At 40.6% G+C, this 17,845-nt stretch overlaps 1 protein-coding gene across 1 annotated transcript; it reads right to left on the bottom strand.

Annotated features, from left to right (window-relative positions):
• Positions 1-5,424: 5,424 nt before the first annotated feature.
• dcp1b (decapping mRNA 1B) lies at positions 5,425-17,494 on the bottom strand. Its single transcript, XM_027272369.1, has 12 exons — positions 17,075-17,494; positions 16,424-16,464; positions 16,111-16,238; positions 10,137-10,203; positions 9,798-9,827; positions 9,612-9,720; positions 9,300-9,398; positions 8,373-9,177; positions 7,616-7,666; positions 6,968-7,185; positions 6,645-6,857; positions 5,425-6,522 (listed from the first exon to the last, which is right to left on the bottom strand). The coding sequence occupies exons 1-12, from the start codon at positions 17,237-17,239 to the stop codon at positions 6,445-6,447; spliced, it is 2,004 nt and encodes a 667-aa protein (XP_027128170.1). The 5' UTR covers positions 17,240-17,494; the 3' UTR covers positions 5,425-6,444.
• Between the last annotated feature and the right edge of the window lie 351 nt (positions 17,495-17,845).

Below are 17,845 nucleotides of genomic sequence, written 5' to 3'. Positions count from 1 at the left end.
TCTCTCTCCAGCGTATCTCTTCCTGCTCTCCGGCACCAGTTTATACCATAATCCAGGCAGGATTAAACCCCTCCTCCCTCCATCCTTCCTTTTCTCCCTCCATCCCTCTCGCTCTCTCTCTCTCACACACACATTAACACAAACACTATCTCTCTTTAACTCCCTCTTGCTCTTATTTTTTTTCCCCTAACGCTCTTTGACCTATAGTCTCTATACTCCTTTGTAGTTGTAGTGTGTTTCTCTCCCTCTTTTTTCTCTTAATCCTCCTCATACCTGCTATTTCTCCAGACCTTCCCTCTGTGCATTTCTTCTTATTCTTTCTTTTTTTGTTTTTTTACTGAAAACAAATGGATGAAAAGGTGGCAGTAGTAAGATTTGAATTAAGTCATCTGTCATGGAGGAAGAAAAAGATAAGAGGAAAAGAAGCAAAAAGAAAAGAAAGATTCAAAATAGGAGCAAGTGGAAAAGGAAGGAAGGGAAAGAGGAAAAAAAAATTATTTCCCTCTTTCTCTTCCTTCCTTACTAAAAAGGAAGAAAAAGAAGAGAGTCTTGTTGGGATGGTCACAAAAGGCAGTCACAGTTTGTGGATGAAGATGCACTCATAAGCTTGTAATATAAACACACTGAGACACCTAGTGGACTTCATTGCCACACACAGACACACACACACACACAGACAGACAGGATACTGGAACATTGATTCATCAACTCTGTAAATGTGCCCTATAATGCAAATCCAACAAGTTGCTGTAGGTTTAAAAGTCTGATCTAATTTTTTTGTTCCTTTTCCAATTAATTTGGGAAAAAGTAAAAGATATTTTGGGAGATGACTGACTACAATCTTGCATTCGTCTCATAATCCATTTCAGTCATTAAGAGTCATTTCTGATTATTTTTCTGTCTGCCTGCACATCACTTACAAAAATCTGGAATAAACATGTACTGTATAATCATCTTGTTTTGAATTTTACTTTCTGATTTTGTTGCTGCTTTGTCAGAGTAAAACTAAAGATTTACAGACAGTTCATGTTTAGAGCCGTGAATGAAGTGTTCAGTAAGTAATATTTATTGCTTAGTCTATTTTAAACCGTATGAGAACTACAGCGGAGACATGGCACTGAAATGACGTCTACAGCTCAAGTATGCTGTCTGCTGCTGGGACCATTAGGCTACATTTAACTAAATACCAGAGACACACAGTCAGTCAGACATACACAAACACACACATACGCACACGGTCATGCGCTCACACACACTGGACACACACAACAATAAGAGTGAGCAAACGTGCACAGCTACAACTTAAACACATACATTAAAACATCTGCTCATGATGTTATGGAAATTAAAATAAAGAGCCTGAGATCTAGAAACACAAAGGCATGCACGAGTACATATGTACATATGTATATCCATGCACACACCAGCAGCTGTGGGACTCCTCCTCCCCCACTGACCCAGATCTCTGATGATGAGGATGAACTCTTAGGTCCCCCCCCCCTTCCCCCCTCCCCAACATGGATGCAATCTTTTCTATCCGCAATAGGAGTTTCATGTCAAATTTACTCTGAATGCACAACTTCTACGATAAATACGTTCCATCACTAGCCTTAAAACTCAAGGTGAAATACCCTTGAGATGAATCCACATCGTTAAAACTCAAGGTGAAATACCCTTGAGATGAATCCACATCGAAGCTTTTATTCTTTGGTAACTTTTTCTTGATAAATTGACACCAATCACGACAGGATGAGTAATAGATCAGAAGGATTTCTAACTGCCTGCAGGTGTCTATGTCCAGATACTGTACTGCTTGTGTAAGCTCTGTGATGGACAGATAACCGGCACATGGTCTAATCTAATGCATGCCGAGGTTCAGAATGTGTGAGTAATGAAAATAAAGAACTTAGAACAGTACAGCAACATACAAAGAGTATAAATATTTGCATAGGCCAGGTTGACAACCAGAATCGTCTTTTAAGCCTGGTCTGGTTGCCACTTGGTAAAATCCGCTTTACAGTCCAGTAAATGAATTTGTTTTATTTAGAATTTGTGCACCATCCCTGCAAGAACATGTAGTTTAATGTAACTAAATAGTTTTGCAGAAATACTCTCTAAAAGAGGCAAAAAAAAAAATACTGTGAGAACCAAAATGGGGATGACTTATTAACTCTTACCTTACTCATTACTTTAAAATATTTCTTTTATTTTCATTTGCTATATTTTAATTAATGTCTTTTTAATGTCATTTTAAGGTGCAACATTTTACACCACTTGTTCATTTACTGAAACTCCTATTTTATCACATAAATACATATATGAATATATTAAACTATAACCACCATCAAACACTACTATAGCGTAAAATACAAAAGAAACTGAGCAGCATCACTCACCTGTGCCACTGCTGAGATTAATTATGATTCCAAGTTGTCTGAGTGTAGGAGACAAAAAAAACAAAAAAACAATACAGACAAGACAAATGTTAAAACCATAAACTGACTATTTTCATCTGATTCATCAACTCTAGGATTTAATGCAGACGACATCCTCCATCTGAGAATTCAGTGGCAACAAAAGTGGTTCGGACTCCACGTAGAAACTGACCCCGCCTCTCTGGGAATGGACACACACACACACACCAAAAAAAAAAAAAAAAGTCATTGATTAGTCTAAGCCTGGACTAATAGTCAGCCCTTACTTTTAGCTCCATCAGCTAAACCAATGGTCTGGAACCTCGTGGTCTCAGAGGAAAGAAGATGGTGTATGTGTGTGTGTGTGTGCGTGTGTGTGTGTATGTGTGATTCCTGAAAAAAGAAAAACAAGATTTCAAGGTCCTAACAATATTATAAACATGCAATTGATACAGAACCATTAACAATATATTTTTCAGCCTTTTGTCTATATGACTTGAGACTGATGCTGGTTTTGGGTATAAAGTGACTGTATTGTAAACAGTGATATTAATTATCATGCGTGAGTGACAGAGATCGGGGGGAGGAAGCAGGAAGGAAGGGAGAGGGAGAGGCAGCCAAATTCCCAAACAAAAAAGTGGGAAGCATGACTGATTGGACTTTGATCACTTCACACTATATTTCCTACCAGTGTTTGGATTCCTGGCTGTCATTAGGGAGCTATTAACAGCCCTGATATCAACAACACTGATTTAGTACTAATGGACTGATAGAAGAATTTGTTACACACATACATGTACACACAGAGAGTTCCCAACAGAAGGTACCAGCCAGTTTTTCATAGATTTGTGGATTTACAGCTTGTCACTGTTAATCTAAAGAGACACGCTGTTTGAATGCATTGGGAAACAGTGAGTGACAGGTCATTATCACTATTATCTCCAAGGGAGACCAGCTCATGACTTCACCTGGGAGGCCATTTTCTTTGAATCAGTCAATAAGTCAATGAATCAGTCAGGGAAAGTGTAATTGTTGCATTAATGATGCTGTGAAAATACCATAAAGTAACCTGAAAAACACGAGCATCAGCGACATGTTATTTTAGGTAAGCTTGGAACAAGGGTTTTAGCATTTATGTTTTGGTTTTTTAGATGTTATTATGTATTATGTGTCTTACGCATGTTTTTATCTTTGTTTGTATGTTTCACATGGTTCAAGACAAATTTCCCCTTGGGGACAGCAAAGTTTAGGTTGAAATGTTTAAATGTACCTAGATGATCTGTGTGTGCATGTGTATGTCTGTGAGTGCCTTTAATTTAATTTAATTTAATTTATTTCTATGTAACCAACACTCACAGGGCCATCAGCTTCAACTTCATTTACACACAGACTTACAGACACACACAAGAAGTGTCTTACAGCTGTGTGACTCCTCTCTTGTTGACCCAGATCCAGGTGGGGTTGAAACATTTTCTCCTTTTTTTTTTTTCTCTTTAAATTCCTGTCTTACTTACTGACACAAGCATTAGGTTGCAGGATTGAAACTGGGTTAAAAAAAAGGTGTTGAAAGTTCATTCTTGACTTTCAATCATACCACACAGTCTTCATAAGTAGATGACGTTTGACCCATTTGTCACTCAAACAGTTTTTTACTTTAAGGAGTTCTCATTAATGTAAGCTTAGAATTTGATGTTCAAAGTATGTAGCTGTTAAGAAAACAAGCTCACCACAAATTTAGTCACTGCTTCATCTACTGATGGATCTCAACTGGTTACAAGATGTTTTCTAAGCGTAAAGGCTACCGAGTCACCTGCCCTCTCTTTAGTCCTGGTTACAAATGATACAAACTCCCCTGTTCAGTCAAATTAACACCATTGTGTCAGCAACTCTGTTTTATTGGCTTGTGTGCTCAGTTAAGTGCGACCAACACAGGGTTTAATATTGGAAAAAACTAATGTTGTATGAAGTCTATCAGAGTTAATTGGGCGAAGTCTCTCGATACTGCTGTGTGTGTAAAAAACAGTTGATTAATCACTGTAGACATGATGTTTCACTATTGATTGTGGCAATGATGCGACATTAAAGCAATAATGAGTGGATCTTTGATTCGTGTTACTTGAGGCTGGATCAAACTTGAATATTAATAATAATCAACATACACCATTCAGCCATGCAGGAACATAGAGACAACAAAAAGACACTGAGCAACAACTGAGGCAGTTTGAGAACATTTAATATCCAATTAAAATATATTCCAGTTTATGCAAAAGCAAAAATATTCCTGACAAAAAAATAAAACGTGTAAAAATGTTTTTATTAACATTCCACTGTCTCTTATTATTTTAAATGACAATGTTTAAAAAAAAAAGATCTTTAGAATTAAAAGCACAAAATCTAACAAATAACTGTTGTTATGTTGAAAGCTTCTTTTTTTATTATTGACAGGCTGTAATGAAACATGCTGGTTATTTGTACTATGAGAACATTTTTCTTCTTGAGTACAAAAATAGGAACAAAAATATTCTGTTATATGAATTCTCTCTCTTTTTTGTTGTTGTGTACTCTCTGGTAGCTACTGTAAAATCTTGGTGTATATATAATAAATTAGAGATATATTGATTAAGCACAGGAACTAAACACAAACTGCAAACCCTGACTTCTCTTCTCTGCTGTACTGAGGAACTGAGCGATATGGAATATAGTGTAAATGTATTTTGGAAATTTATAATACTGTCTAATACACTTGCTAACATGCCTGTGAACAATTATGGTATATAGTTATATGCCTTCTTCGCTGCTTTTTATTGATCTCTTTTTGATCAATATTTCTTTTGTTTATTTGACAGAGAGAATGTTCAGGAACTTCCACATAGATGTCAAATCACTACATGTTAAGTAGTTGCTAAGTAGCAGTGGCTCTGGCAGTAAAAATAACATGTGTGTGTTAAATGTTTGTAATAATGAAATGAAATGAAAACAACTCAAACGAGAATCTTGACTGGATTATCATAACCTTTAAAATGGTCCAATCACATAAGTGATAATCTGTCACTAAGTAAAAACACTTTCGAACCAGCTTTCTGTGAGGTAGTGCAGGTTAACAATCTGCTGTACTTTCCTTGTTAATTCAAGTTAGTTAGATATCATGTCATTTTGAATTCTTCTTGATCATTCAGCAACAACATTTAGTTACTGTAACTAAAATATCAATACAGATATTTATCAAAGCTAATGTCTCCTGAAAAAAAAGATGAAAACCTCAAAATGACAGGGTATCATTTTAATAATAACTTTAAAATAATTTGGATAGTAAAATATACTTACTTAAAATTCCTTTAAAAAGCAAACTAGTAAAGAGAGTAGAATTGTGAAATTCAAATCCAACAAATTCTGATAATACTTTTCCAAATGTACATAAAACAAAACATGTTTAACATGTTCTACACTTCATTTCACAAGTGAAGTCAGTTTCAAGTCCGTTCGTTGATATCCTTCAGCACTAGTTCTTAAACTAGGAAGACTTGCTTGTTAAAGCCCAGAAGGCTGGCTGGTGTTACACGACTGAGTCGATTACAGATTAGGATAAAAACTAAAGAAATTTCTGCTACAGATGCTGAAATAATAGTGCACTTTAAATTCAAACACCCTGCAGCATATTATGTCTTCGCTGAGAGTGAACTATAGATAAAGGCTACATTTTCCCCACAGGTGAGGTCCAGACTGTTTGTTTATGCCACATTTGTGCCAAAAATTAGTGGTGCTCAGCTTGAGAGAATTTGTTTCGGGTTACAGGATGAAAAGTTGTGTTTTTCTGATATGGAAACAATTTCTGATAACCAGAGAGACTTGGTTTAAAGTGAAGAGTCGGGTTAATTGGCTGTACAGTGCATAGGAGATACAGTGAGTGTGTGTGTGTGTGTGTGCGTGATTGAAATGGGGATTCAGATGAGGAAGTGGTTCATCCAAATTAGGTGTAAGACTGAGCCTCACTGCTCAGGGTGTACATATAGACAGAGGGCGTGAGGAGTCATCAGTACTTGCTGCTGGAGTCAATAGCAAGGCGGCTGACATAGGCTTCATAGATGGTGTCCAGGAATGAACTGTCATTCTGAAACACACAAGCAAAGCTTAGAATAAAACATAAACACACTACTGGACAATGTGAAATGATGTGAAACCATGGGCATATTGTGTGTCGGTGTGAGACACTGTCAGTGATGTTATTTTTACCTGGATCAGATGCAGCAGTGTGGCTTGAAACTGGCTTCTAGACAGACCTCTAATCTCATCTTGCAGTGGGTGTCTGGACAGGGTTGAAGGAGGAGGGCAGCTCTCCTGGGAAACTGTTGACAACCCGCCACTAGACTTTGCCTGAGTAAAAACGCTGGGAGAGAGGAGCAGGTTGGGGGCCACAGTGGCTGGTATCCGCTGGGGGGAAATGACCTGGGCAGAACAAATTAATAGTTATTTCCAGTAAAAAATAAATAAATAATAATCACATAAATAGTAAACAAGTCAAAAAACAACTGCTGACAAGAGTTGACAGCTCTCACCTGAAACTGCATCGCAGCTTTTTGACCTGCTGTGGTTGCGGTCTGGTTTGGGGCTGAGACGGCAGCTTGACCTTGAGTGGGCCCCAGAAATCGAGGGGCAAGTCCTGGGCAGAGTCGAGGGGAATCGTGGGAAGTCAGGCTTTGTTCTTGCTGGACCAGCTGGAGCTTTTGCAGGAGCTCGTGAGGCGACACAACACCGGGCATCTGGGAAGTCAGCCCTGACAGGAGAACACGAGGGGTCCAATGATTAAAATAATTTCAACAGCTTACACAGATAAAAGAGGCATTTCAGATTTTATATGAGAAATGGAGACAGACAGATGCATACATATTCAAATGCCTGTTAGAATATTAAATTAAAGGCTAACTCATATGGTTGTCAGATTAGAGATTTTCAAACAGGCATATTTTATGGAGATAGTAAATAGATTCATCAATTAGATACAAACACCGGCAATCAGGCATTATGGAGCGAATTACGAGATCCATCATGCGTTACAGACTCTCAGTACATAGCACAGTAATTCAGATATGAAATTGACTTACGCCTCTACGGGTGCTTTCATCTTTAACTGGATTTATATGCACAACTATAAAGTTTACTTGACACACAGCAGTTAATTATTTTAAGGACATCTAATATCATACCTTGTGAAGGTTGAAGGACTTGGTCATTGGTCACCTGAGATTGCATCAAACCTGGTAAAGTATGAAAAAGAATCCGTTTTTACTGGTTATTTATTTATTAGCCATTATTTATGGTTTTACACAGTACTTATTATTATTTTTTTTAAAGATTTTTTTTGGCCTTTATTGATAGGACAGCTGAAGATAGACAGGAAGCAGGAGGCAGAGAGAGGGGGAGTGATACGCAGTAAATTAGCTGTCCGATGAGGGATTCAAACCGGGGCCAGCTGCAGCGAGGACTATAGCCTCTACACACGGGGCGGCCGCTTAACCCACTACGCTACCGACCGCCCCACACAGTACTTATTTATACACTTGATACATGTATGTGGTACACTAAGGGTTGGTTCAGACCAAATCAGGTGCGGAGGCGAAAATGCATGTCCTCCCATTCATTTGAATGGTGGTAGTTGGTTTAGTTTTCCAGCAGAGCCGCCCATGGGCGACCTTGCAAGTTGAAACAGAATCAACTTTTGGAGAAACGTAACCTGGTGCCACACTCTGGTGGCCAATTCGAGAATCAAACCGGTGAAACTGCCCCACAGTCGCACAGTTGTTTCATAGTGGTTATATTCGTCACAAACACGATCAGCACCTCCTCCACACTGCATCATAGCCCTGCAGCTAATCACTGCAACGCCTGATTTGGTCTGAATGCGGCTTTATTCACTACATGGTCATACTGCTGTGGTATTGATAGTATAAAAAGATGTCCCACCTGTTCCCTGTACGGTTGAAGCTGACTGGCTGCTAAGCTGTGCTTCTGCCTGAGGTTTAGATAGGCTGAAAAACAGCTGCTGGCTTTGTTGTGCTTGAAGGTGGGCACATGACACAGAATCCACAACAACGGGCTGGGAAGAGAGATGGGGGTTTTGCTGCAGAGCTGGAGCGCTGGAGCAACACAGTGTAGCGGCAGTGGTGAAGGAGGTGACAGAGGGAGGAGGTGGCTGAGTTTGGAAAAGTCTTTTGATTGGGTCTGGTTGAAGCTGTTGCTGTTGATGATGATGATGGTGGTGATGTGGCTGGTGATGATGGAACAGATGGTGATGGTGGTGATGCTCCAGCGGCACCCCATTGTCACACAGCCTGTTCTCGGGGGATTCGGACAAGGTTTGAAGCACACCCCCAACCCCCACAACCCCTCTCTGTCCCTGCATGAGCTTCTGGATGGCAGGGCAGTGCTGAGGCTGGTTCTGCTGCTGCTGCTGCTGCTGCTGCTGCTGCTGCTGGTGGGCGGTAGTGGGACTCAGCAGTAACCCCAGGGCACCACCTTCCTTAACCGTTTGTCCTCCAATCACACCCCCGAGCCCTCCTTGTGATGTGCCACTTCTGCCAGAATTCACTGTCTCCTCGTATGTTAGCGCGCGGGCTACAGGTGGGCGAGTGACTTTGCCTGTTGACAAGCCTGCCACGGGGGCGGCCACAGGAGAGAGTGGATCTGGTTTGGATGACTGGTGATGTTGATGTTGGGAGCCAAAAAGAGTGGCCAAAGAGAGAGGCTTGGGTTCAGGACCATCACTGTCCTGGATGTCACAAAAAGAAAGAGAGAAAGGTAAGAGAGAGAAAGAGAGGAGTAGGCACATCACAGTGCAAAGGCGATGTTCTGAATGCAACCCTGCAGTGAATGAGGAAGTGGGTGTTTTACCTGAGTGTTCGGTTTAACGGGTATTGGTTTGATTAGGTTGGGGTTTCCACAAAGAACACTGCTGCCACCAATCTCCTTTGGCTCTGATGTAGACTGCCCCTAAGAGAGATGTGTGGAAAGAGGGATGATGTGAAGCGAGGAGAATGAGAGAGATGCAAGGTCAGAGGAAAAAAAAGTGACTGAAGAAGATCTTTGATGATTCTGTACCCCCTACTGGCCAGTATGAGGAAATGCAAATAATCAAATAAAATGTGTGTCATATTTGTGCAGAACAAAATGATTTCACGCCATCCAAAATAACCTTTTCCTTACCTTGTCATACTCTGTGCGTGCTTTGGTCAACATCTGGAGGATGTCCACTCCTTTCGCTTTACCTCCTCCTCCTCCTCCTCCTCCTCCTCCTCCTCCTCCTCCTCCCCTACTTTGTCTCCTCCAACTATTCCTCCTCCAACTATTCCCCCTCCAACTCCTCCTGGGGACAACCATCCACCCTGAGACTGAGCCAGGGCCTGCTCCTGCTGGGTCAGACTACACACACACAAGTCCACATGAGAATACATGTAGGTTCATACAGGCAAACATCAAACTGGAATACTTATGTCAGGATAAAACTACTTTGTCTTTACACCCAATATGTGCTTTTAACCAAAGTAAATGAAACATATTAGCTCATTCAAAAATACTACAAATCATTTAAACTCCAGACAGTTCTTAATATACAATGATATATACAGTGGCTGACAGGCCATAACTCACCAGTCCCTGTTTAGTGAACTACATAAATTTGTTGTCTTGAAGTGCTGTATACATAGTGTTTGTGGTTATAAAAGCACTTACATCTTCATCCTCTGGGCAATGCGTTGACAGTCCTCCTTATCATAGAACCAAATCCCATGGATAACCACTGTGGGAGTGAAGAAGAGAGAGACAAAGAGAGGCGAGGACAGAGAGAGATAAGTGAACTTTTGAACATGTTTCATAAACTAAAATCAGGTCAGGAGTAATGCTCCAGTCAAACTACCTACTGAATATTGCTATGCAGCAGCCAGTGAGGTCAGCAGACAACAAAATGAGTTTTCTGAACTGCCATTACACTTACAATCAAATGAATGCACAGACACGGTGCTGTACATCTCTGCTGCTATGACATCAGAGCAGGCCAGTCGGACATGTAAACCATGTATTATTAGCCCTGCTGGTTCTAAACCCAGGATTTAAAATGAGTCATTTCCCAATGGGAACAAAAGCCAGCAGTGCCATTACGAGCCCCAGGAGTCTCCTGAACTACATAAACATGGTCAACAAGGGAGGAAAAGGGCAACACTAACACCCATTTGTCCTAGGATTACACAGCACTAACTAATTCGGTTGCACTACATTACACTGTGACTCATTTTGCCATTTTCATTTGGACGGGCGCCTAAAAGCTTACTGAAAGAGGTAGAGGTAGTGTTGTTGCATACTCATTCTATTCCAGTCAATGAGGAGAGACTCATAACTTTTCCCAGCAGTCCAGATCCCACGATCTTTGAACTTTTTTCATTTATCCACTCAAACATGTCTCTAGGTATCATGTAGAAATTGTATAGATGAAGCCAATGAAGTCAGTAAATTTGGTACTGAAACCACCAATGCAAAGCTAAACTCTGTCCACCAATGAGCTTGGTTCTGCAAAAAGTTTTTGCTTGTTAAAAGGAAGTTTTTCCTTACCACCGTCGCCAAGTGCTTGCTCGTGGTTGGATTGTAGAGTACGGTCTAGACCTGCTTTGTATGGAAAGTGTCATGAGATAACTTTTGTTATGATTTGACGCTATATAAATAAAATTGAACTGAACTGAGTATGTAAGAATGTAAACTTTCTTTCTTTTAACTTTTTTAAATCGGTTTTTATTTAACAAAAATTATATTTGTCAAATGCTAAACTGTATAAAACAAGCAGCCCGAATTAAATACAGACTACAACTGGCAAAAACATTTTAAAATTAGAAACTAAAAATAAAATAAAAAATAAGATAAGAGGATAACAAGGAGGACTAATCAATGTAGCTCCATTTCAGTCGGTCCCAAAAAAGGATTGAAGTTTGTCACTGAATCAGGACAGCAGGCCATCATCTCACACCTCAACACACTAACTCTCTAAAATGGATCTCAAGAAAAGATAAGGCCAATCCCAAAAGGGAAAAGAGGCAAAGTGTTAAAGACACAAAAAAGTAAAAGAAGGGAAAGAAACACTTACGAATGAAGTGGAGAGGCAGCCAGAATTGTGAGACACAAGAACAGAGAACAAAGCGGGGTCTACGGTATGTGGTGGACAATGATACCACCAAAGACGCACACACAATCATTCCCACACAGACATATAGGCACAGAAATACACACACCCTTGGCTACAAATGAGAATAGACAAGCCAGTAGGTCAGTATGGACGAGGGGAACAGAGAGGGAGAGGCAGACACACACACAAACAACACACAGAGTTCAGTTGAGCCTGGGAAAAATCAGCCCTGTACCAAATAAGTAACTGCAGTGGGAGACTGTCTGGTGGAGTCAGAGCCACTTAGGGCTCACTGGGGATGAGACTGTTTGACAGAAACAGAGACACGCAGTCAAGATTGGAGAGCTGGAAAATTGAGAAAATGAACAAGACGGATATAGAATAGGAAGAAGTGAGATGTGTTAGAGAGGAGATTATCGACAAGCCCATCAAGAGGAAAAGATCTGGTTCTGCAAACTCTTTAGCTGTCTGGAAACAGAGACTGACTTTTGGCAATGAATGAGAAATGCCAAACTGAAATGAGCAGACACAGAACAGGACAAGAACCTGTGGTGCTTCAGATCTCTTTGACCCGTATCCTGCCCTGCCTTGTCCTCGCAAACAGAAAAACACTACAATAAAAGAGGAGATCTCACACAAGTTTTTAGCTGCCCTGATCTGCCAAAGGTCTAAACCTCAACAAGATAGAAAGCCTCAGGGAGGGAGCGAGAGAGTGGGAGGTGGACTACTAAACCATTAGCACCAATGAAAAAAAGGTTAAGATTTCAGGGTGAATGCTAGAGAGAAAGGGGTCCCGGTCAACACAGCTGGAAATCGAAAGAGAGAGAGAGAGGGGAAGAAAGACTGAGAGACATCTGCGCTGAATAAGTGAAGTGGAGATCTTAACCGAGTGAACTGGACGGTCACATGGACAGATAACTCCAGTGGGATGTCCACTACGAGGAGGGGTCACTAACTGAGAAATTTCTATTCTGAATATGACGACATCCCTTTACAGCTTGAGGGAGTATTGGAAGCTTTGGCAAAAATCACTCTACTGAAGCTTGTACGTGATCCAGGACTACAGCTGTGTGGTCCTTTCAAACTCTCCTTGCGACTATGACAAACCAGTCAAACAGCACTGGCGCATGTGTGATGTCTGCTGTAGACCTTCAATAACTTTTTTTTTTTTACAGGACTCCAGCAGGACTTGGATGCACAAACAAGACATTTTTCATTTTAGTAGGACTTTTTTTTCCATTTGATTTTTTTGTCGTCTGTTCTTACTATCTGGGACTTTGCTGTTAGTTATATCTGAGTGATGTGTTTTTGTTCGACTTGCAACAGCAACATCACATTTTCCAGGAGGTTTAAATGCTTAGACTGCACAACTGGGACGACTCAAAAAATACTTTTTTAATGTTTTGTTTAGCTTTTGTATAGTTAGAAATGCAGACATGTCTGAAGTGTTGCCCAAGTTGGACTAGATGTGCTTTTACCGCAGTATGTGATCAGCTTTGTTGGGAGAGCTAAGCGCATCAGCCATGAGTAACAGTGTTGATATTCCTTTAGCTTGTATTTAGTTTGCTGGAAGTCAGTCAGGGGTACATGCCCTTACAGTAACACACATCCATGCTGGGAATTATTGTTGTCTGAGAAGAACCATTGCTTCCTCTTGTTTGTAGGAATGGAATTTGTGACACTATAGGAGTAAGTGTTACACCTTCCTCCTTTGACTTAAATACAGGTGTTTTCTAAGGAGCCACAACTTGCTGAGACAGCTGTTTGTGGACTACCTCACCTGACTAAAGGGACATTTACAGAACGGTACTTACTACAACAGTGCACTATCAGTAAATCCTTTGCTTTTGAAGAAGAAACCTATAAGAGAAAGTGTCACATAAACCTTTGGCATCACCTTCCTTGAACCTTTTGGAGTTCTGAGACAATTATTAGAGACTACTGAAAGACCAGCGGGACCATGCTAAGAGGACTGTTTCAGAGAAAACCCAAACATGAGAGACTGGAGGAGGAACCTGAGGTTAGATTTAAAGGCTTGCTGGTGTCGGAGAAAGATCTGCCGTATAGATACGTCCGTCCTGGAGGTAAGACTGTCCGTGCACCTGATTTACACAATGTCATAAACATCAAGTGGGCTACAGGGCATACAGCGGTTAAGCTCAGATCCACATCAGAGCTAATAACACAATAAAGTAGGGCTAATGATTAATTATCATTATCCAATAATCTTATATTTAACTGATTAATAATGTGGGTAATTATCAGAAAATTGTATAAATGGCCATCCACGAGGTGATTTTGCAAACAGACCAACAGAGCCCTTCAATAAATAAAAAAAGATTTAAATGAGCTCATTTAACACCCTCGGGCTCTGCTTCATTAGGAGTATCGAAAAATTAAACCACCCTTTGCAGTGACTAGCGTTGCTATGCAGCACAGAATTTAGATAGAACAACCAATGTCCTGCACATAAATAAAGAAACTGAGAATAATGGACACGATTTTAATCAAATAAGACATTCAAATGAGTTGATGCTGGAAATCAAGACACCAACGATGCTGCCGAGGTGGCATAAAATGGGTCAACTGGAACACTTGTAGGTACTTATAGGAAGGAATTTAAAAAGCCTTATATCGGTCCCTCTGCACGGGAACACTTGGCAGAGGAAGAATGACTTGCTCAGACTAAAATTCTCTCCCTGAATGTTGCCGTGTTCTGCGCTATATCTCCACCGTTTATTTTTAGCTAGGTGTGTCGCTTCGTGCCAACTGCCATTCCAGGAAGTAACGGCAGCACTGAGAGCTACATGTTTGTCTACCGATAAGATTCCACGACCCTCGCGCACAGAGGTCACGGCACACACAGCGGAGACTGGCAGCATTACCAATAGCCCAGGGGCCTGAACATTCTTACAGATCAGATGTTGAAAAAAAAAAAAAACATCTTTTATGTCTTGAGCTGCGTTCATGTTTATACAATGGGTTTTTTTTGGAAGAGATTACTCATCCCCACACGAGTAACATCCTGTAAACGCTCAGTGAATGTTTGCCTTCTCGTGGTTTTCATTTTGATGTCTCTTAGAGCATCCAAGGTGCTTTTTTACTGGCATGGTTTATGTGTTTTTTCTATAGTTAACTTGACCTATCTGCATGCAATCCTAGTAAATCACAGCAGTGCTGGTGATATAAATCAGTTTGATTACAACCATACTGCATCTGTCCTTATTTGGGTACTTTATGATCCGCCTCAATCAGTGTAATCAGCTGGACCCACTGACCATTAGGTTTGCTATGTACCCACTCACCCTTAAATACACACACAATACCATATCTCCTTTTTATCACAGGAAATAGTCATCAACTGAGCTATGATTACTGATTTCGTGTTTTTACATTTCTTTCCTTGCCGAGACATGTGCAAGTGTTTAATTTCCCAGAGCCGATGCTCTGCCCACATCTCAAAGCCAGTGCTATCATAGATCATCTTTAATGTGTCCAGAGTGCATTTATACTTGCTGTAAAGGTGTTAAGAGGTCACGGAGAAAGGTTTAGGTCACTGAGCCTTCAGAATGTTTAATAATGGACGTGTTGTAAAAGCGTCAGTAAGAATAATGAAGTACTACAGTAAGGGGATCGAAGCAGGCGTAAGGAATTCACTGGTATCTAAACACAGGCATTCCACCTGCCTCTTACTGAGCCTGATGGAGAGTGTGAGACCATGACGGGGAGAGAGAGAGAGAGAGGGAGGTCTGTGTGTGTCAGCAATTCCTGAGTGAGTGTGTGTTTACATTATCAGTGACTGTTGTGGTGTATCTAATCTCTGCTGGCTGGTTCTGTAGTGCTGTCAGACTCTTCCCCCCACAGGCACACTCTGCGACATGTGTGTGCGTCCCAGATGCAGGTCTGAGCGGGACACAGTCGCTACAATACCTCTGCTCCTTATATGGGACTAACGTTTCCCACTTGAACTCGTTACACACATTGGTCACTCTATCAAGTCGCTCATCTTTTATCTGACTTCCTCCCTGTGGCTACAGATATACCTGTCGTTTTGAAGTGAGATGTGATTACAGTGTTATCAGCTCTTCAAAAGACAGGAAATACAGTCTCATGTGGATTCTGGGTTAAATTAAACACAAAGAGTGGAGTTACAAATAGTGGTGAACACACACAGTGATAAAGATGCATTGTTTTTTGAGATATAACAATATGAAGCAGAGTTCTAGCGTTCTTCTGTGTCTTTTAATGTTGTCCCCAGTCCACTGTCTACCTCTCTGTATACACAGGAGTGCAGTACTCTGTTATTTGTCTTTTTATGCATCTCCATCTTTCAGTAAGTTCATCGATGTGTCTGGCTGCTTGTGTAACACACAACGTCTCTTAAAACTATTTATTTTATGTGGCTAGTCCTAGACAGACAGTCAGTGAAAGTGTTTGTGTGAACACTATGCTCAACACGTGTGGGGAACAAACTGAGGGTATTAATAATTAACAGGCAAACATAACACGTGTGTCCTTGTGTGTCTTTCTCCTTACGTCGTGCATTGCGGTAAAGCAGGAAGGGGTGCTGGAGCTGAAAGTCCAGGTCTTTGGTGATTGGCTCGGTCAAGTTCTCCATGCTGAGTCTGTTCATAATGGTGAAACCATGCCTGGGAGATGCCAGCCTGAAATATCGAGGACACGGCACAGAAACACATGTTAAGAATTGATGCAAAGTTGACTTAAAACAAGAGGCACTTCAGCTTTATCGTGCTCTGTCGTATTAATGATACTGCACGGAAACAGCTGTGCTACGTAAATAACAATAATAATACTAACAAAGCCAGATCATAATCATAATTTTCATTACCTTGTGTAGATAAAGAGGGTGCCTTCCACCTCGGTCTTCTCCTAACACACACACACAAAAGGGCAAACAAGTTAGCCAAATCTCTTTAAGGATTAAGCAGGTTATTGTGTCATTGTGTACACTTATTTCAACTTAAATCCTCTGTAATATGCATTATTTAGTTTATTTAGAGCTTCTTTTTTACCTAGGATGGTAAAGGCATGACATAGTGGTCCAATTTACATGAAGTAATGAGGATTAGTTCACTCGAAATGCGTAATTACGCAGTTATCTCAGCTGTTTGTGGGTTTGCACTGCAAAAATCTGCACCTCTTCTGTGACTCATGTTCATTTTTATAATGATATTTACACCCTAAAAGTATAATGGCATACAAGACCAAGCAACTGAATTTAACTAGACAGTTTTCTGAGGAACAATTTGTCGAAAATACGCATTTACATGTATTGGTAAGTATCACCTGACTGGTGGCACGATTATCCAGAGTGTGCACACTTTTATTCATGTGTTTATTCACTGTTTAGAGCCTAAACGTGGGTGAGAGTAGGAGCTCGTAACTTCAGCCGGAGTGAATCTGTGTCAGTGACAAAGCGCGCCTAGCGTTGCTAAGCTACGTTAGCACACGGTATCCTTCAAGCAAAGTTCGCGCTTACCCACTCGTTCGCCCTGTTGTTATAAGTATACAGGGCGACTTGACTGGCCACGTCCACGATGTTATTGATGTATGGGTCTTGTCGCTGAAGAGCAGCCAGACTTATGTCCAGTCCTTTAGCGGGGAGGCAGCTGCTGCCGCCGCTGCCCGCAGAAGTCGCTGTCATTGTTCCCTATGGAGAAGTTAGCGCGCTGCCTAGCTGCGCCGGCTAACGAGTCACAACAACACCCAAAAACCGAAACCAGCGACAAGGTAAAAAACACACGATTAAAGCGGAGTTCGTGCAGCAGCTTGTTTGTCAATTTAAAACCTGTAAATAAACAAATTTCGTGAGTTGTTGACTTCTAACCGCCGTGAGAGAGTTGGTCAACGGCCATGTTTAGCCAGAGAGATTGTAAACAACCAGACATGAGTAGTTGCGCCGCAGGCTTGGAGAGTTCAGACTTATCAATCAATCAATCAAACTCGGAAAAATCGATGCTGATGCATTATTTCTTTTTCTTCAAACTGTTGATAATGTAAGGAGAAAGATTAATAAAGATTAATAATGTAAGGAGAAAGATTAATAAAGATTGATCATGTAAGGAGAAAGATTAATAAAGATTAATAATGTAAGGAGAAAGATTAATAAAGATTAATAATGTAAGGAGAAAGATTAATAAAGATTAATAATGTAAGGAGAAACGGGACTGTCAAAGTCAACTTTATTGTCAATGCTGCTATTTTATTTTTTACATATTTTACTTATATTTTATATATAAGTAAAATATGT

This window comes from Larimichthys crocea, chromosome XX, assembly GCF_000972845.2.
Source record: "Larimichthys crocea isolate SSNF chromosome XX, L_crocea_2.0, whole genome shotgun sequence".
Lineage (NCBI taxonomy): Eukaryota > Metazoa > Chordata > Actinopteri > Sciaenidae > Larimichthys > Larimichthys crocea.
This window is presented reverse-complemented; position numbering and strand designations above follow the sequence as displayed.